The 4,425-nt window shown below is 42.4% G+C and overlaps 1 protein-coding gene across 1 annotated transcript; it reads left to right on the top strand.

The window, feature by feature from the left end:
* The first annotated feature begins 2,879 nt into the window (after nucleotides 1–2,879).
* On the top strand, nucleotides 2,880–3,824 carry LOC147716852 (olfactory receptor 5AR1-like). Its single transcript, XM_086919807.1, has one exon. The coding sequence runs from the start codon at nucleotides 2,880–2,882 to the stop codon at nucleotides 3,822–3,824; it is 945 nt and encodes a 314-aa protein (XP_086775933.1).
* The last annotated feature ends 601 nt before the right edge of the window (nucleotides 3,825–4,425 follow it).

Here is a 4,425-nt window from a genome sequence, read left to right on the forward strand (position 1 = left end):
CAAAGTCTGATTGAGGGGCACACTTGGTGTCTCTCTGCATAGTCCATTTTGACCCATTCCTGGGAGCCGTTGGCTCCTGCATTGGTACTAAACTGGACAATTGACATAAGAGTAACGTCCCCCCTGGCTAGCCCCTCACCTGGGAAGGTCGCCTGAATCTTCCTAATGCTTTACCTAGGGTATTTAAGGGCTTAACTGGGTGTAGGTCCCTCGATACGTCATTAGATAAGATTCAGATCAGACACCACTGCACTTCGCCATCTGGGCACTCTGGATTTTGCTGGAATTCGTTTGGGCCAGACTTTGTCTCCCTTCAAGTCTGTTGCATTGTCTGTGCCTGTGCATCATACAGGAACCTTCCAAGGCCTGTGAAGCATCAAAGACACCTGAAGAAATCTCCCTTTGGAGTGAAAGAGTCACTCCCCTGCATTCAGAGGCAGAGCAACTAAGGTGACCGGTCTGCTATAGCTGAGTTCCTCCAGACTCTGAACGGCTTTGCAACACGTGTGGTTGTTTTACACAGCTATCAAGGTCTACCCTCACATCAAGTTTGAGGCCAGTAGTGTTGACTTTTCTCAAAGATGATCTTTAGGCTCCCAGTAGCCCTAACCTCAAGCATCTCCTGTGACCAGAATCTTTAGCCAAACAGCATTGTGTGCATCGTGGTATGCATCTTTTGGTGAGCTGCTTGAAGTCCTCCCTCAACTCCTGTGCCTCCCACCTGTGGGTCCATTTGAGGGTCACCTTTGTTTTTCTTGGGTCCCTGTTTGCTCTCCCCTGGTTTTTGTGAGTCCCCGGGACTATGCTGGTCTCGATGTTGCTCCTTATTTGATTCCTGCATGGCTTGCCTTTGCCAAGGCTTGTTGGTGTACCCGCCCGACTTCGAACTTTGCAGCACTCAACATCTTTCAACATCCTTTGTGGGGCAGCTTGTGCATGACTCCTGGTCTTCCTCAGCATCGTCTGGTCCTCCCAGCTGCAGAGTCAAGATCATCATCATCCATCCTGCAACACCCAACATCGACCTTCATCTTCCAAGTCTCCTGGTCACCCATGAATGACATAGACTCTGCTTGCAGGTACCTCTCTTCAAGAATCCATCTTTGGATTTACAAGTAGAGTTGTACGGAAAACGCATTTGTGTACTCACACTGCTCACGGTCTCCGTGGGGTCCCTATCTACTTACCTTGGGTCTCCAGCATTTCTACACCCTCTTGACACTGTCTTAACTTCAGTTGAGGTTCTTATACCACTTTCTTAGTATATGGTTTGGTACCCTCTGGAGCCAATGTGTATTTTCTGCTATTTACTGTTTCTTTGTTTCTTAAAGTATTGTGTGCGTTGTGCATATCTCCAAGTAAGATATATTTCTATGTGTTAGAGAGCATAATATAATACATATTCTTATAACTACTCTCTGTGGCTCATTTTCCCTTAATATATACTATACGATTGTTTATAACTACTCTGTGTGGCTCATTTTTCCTTAATATTTACTATACGATTTCATTCTGGTGAAATACACAGCTTTACACTGCTTCTGGAATAAGCCTGAAGGCTGATCTCCACAGTTACCACTTAGTGAGCTTTCCAAGGTTGTCTATCTCACAATAGGATTGTCTGGACTGGTGCAGGGTGTCCACTTACATAAGTGTACATCATATACCAGGCCAGCTTCTCACAGCCACACACTGTATTTTCCTCCAAAAAACAAAATCAGCACCAAACTCACAAGATATGACCATGTAAACTGGTGTGAACAGTCAGCAGTAGTATCAAAGCAAGTTTCATCATCTCTCTGTGTCCAAGACATAACATTAGAATAGTAATCTATGAAATTCAAACTCACACTACTTTTGTCTTTGCCTTGTTTCAAAAATGTAATGATATTGGAAGTGAAAACTGTTGCCTTTGTTTCCATCCATTTGATGGGGCTATTGCTCCTAAAATAGCCTGGTGAAATAAGTAGGTATTGCTGAATTCTGTGTGAGAGATCCAAGTCAAAGACTTGAATCCCATGACATCAGATGTGCTTTGTAAAATGAGCTGTGTTGAAGAAAACTTCATATCACATTTGAGCGAGTGTGAAAGTGTTTACTGAAAATATAAATGGTCTGTTAATCACAGAGCGATACCAAATGGACAGAGCGTTTGAGAAAATCAAACATTCACCCCCAGTCAACTGATCTGGGTTTAACCCATCATCATTCTTTAGCTCACTCCACCACCCCAGTTCATACATGTCCAAATGCAAATCAGTCTGACCCTGTGCCTCATGGGAACAGACCAGCCCGATCTGCCAAGCCATGTCTTCCCTGGACTGGAAACAAGCATCCTGGGACCCGCTTAGGGTTCATAACCCTCATAAGCCAGGCTATCTTGAATCCAGTGGCAGAGTGAGCAAGGGACCCACGTCTGGGAATACCCTGCCAACTCAGGGCGAACAAAGTGATATCAAAGTAGATGTTGGACGGAGCATTTGAGCAAGTCAAACACTCACCCCCAGTCAACTGATCTGGGTTTAATCCATCATCATTCTTTAGCTCACTCCACCACCCCAGTTCAGACATGGCCATATGCAAATCAGTCTGACCCTGTACCTCATGGGAACAGTCCAGCCCGAACTGCCAAGCCAGTCTTCCCTGGACTAGAAACAAGCATCCTGGAACCAGTTTCGGGTTCATAACCCTCATCATCTGCAATTACAGTGAAATTCATCTTCAGTACCATGGACCTAAGTAATCATTTGAGCTACATCTGCTGTGTATATAAGTTAATATTTTCTTTTTCTTTTTCTTTTTCTTTTTTCTTTTTTTACACATTATCATATCAACATTTGAAGTCTGATGTATTCTCATATTGTTTTTCAGGTATCAGTATGGAGCAGAAAAATCACACTATAGCAAAGGAATTCATTTTCCAGGGATATCCAAGTTCTCAAAATGTACAGTTAGCTCTATTCATTGTACTTTTACATGTTTATATGATGACAATTGTATCAAACATCCTGATCATACTTTCAGTAAAGGCAGACCCACAGCTGCACATCCCCATGTACTTCTTCCTTAGCCACTTCTCATTTGTAGAGATCTGTTACACCTCAACTACTGCACCAAAAATGCTCTTTGATTTGTTGAGAACGCATAAAACAATCTCTCTTGCTGGGTGCCTTATACAATTTTATTTTTTTGCGTCTTTTGGGGTGACAGAGGATTTTCTACTTTCCACCATGGCTCTTGATCGCTATCTGGCCATTTGCAGACCACTGCATTATAGTACTATGATGACACATACTGTGTGTAAACAGCTGGCTGCCACATCCTATGTCATTAGTTTCCTTGCTATTTTGATTCCTGTTATCTGTATGTCAAATGTGTCCTTCTGTTTCCCCAATGGCATAAACCATTTCTTCTGTGATTTTGCTCCACTAATGAAACTATCATGCACCGATCCCACTATCAGCGAGCTGATATTTATGATAGCCTGTTGTATGAGCATCTTCTTCTGTTCCTTCATGATCCTGGTGTCTTACACGTTCATCATCATAACAGTTCTGAAGATCCCATCCACCAGAGGTCGTCGGAAGGCCTTCTCCACATGTGGCTCCCACCTCATGGTGGTCATTATCTTCTATGGAACTTTGATATTCATCTATGTTAGACCAACAAGCACAGATTCATTCTCATTTGACAAAGTTGTGTCTGCTTTTTATGTAATTATTGTACCACTCTTGAATCCACTCATCTACAGTTTAAGGAACAAGGAAATGAAGCGAGCAATGCACAGGGCACTGCATCCATTGATAAGGTTATGGAAGAAGTAGTTTATAATGACAGCAATAATGTATCATAGCAATACAAAATGGTAATGTGTGGCCTCTCAATAGGTACATCTGAATACTGTTGTCGAAGTGCAAGGGCACTTGCTTAACAGAGATAATCTATCAACTTGTCATACAAACTATGTAATAATAAATATTGAATGCACAACTATACTCATTCTTATGATCTGTCCAGTATAATCTGAAGTAAGTCCTCAAATTGATGAACTGCTGTAATCAACCTAATTTTCTTATTCATGTAAGCCCAGACTAGACTCAGCGGGACTTGTTAATGGTATCGTTATTTTTCGACCCTTAAAAAACAAACCACTGCATTGGATCTTTAGAATTCCTCTTCATAATGATATATTTTAGGCCGCAATTTGAGACACATTGGGGAAGATTTACATTTTGATAGACAGGGTACTCTATCACAAACATTATGGAGTACCCTGCACACCAAACGTATTTAGGGGGTGAGAACCTCTGGCTTTCTCCCATTGGCCCAGAGGCATCTTCTTATTGCCTGATGAACTTTGGGCAATCAGAGGAATGAACCATCCCCTTTACTTAGGATATGCAGTGGGCTTTCCTGTGCTTCTCA

Source organism: Lissotriton vulgaris, chromosome 5 (assembly GCF_964263255.1).
Source record: "Lissotriton vulgaris chromosome 5, aLisVul1.2, whole genome shotgun sequence".
In the NCBI taxonomy this organism is placed as follows: Eukaryota; Metazoa; Chordata; class Amphibia; order Caudata; family Salamandridae; genus Lissotriton; species Lissotriton vulgaris.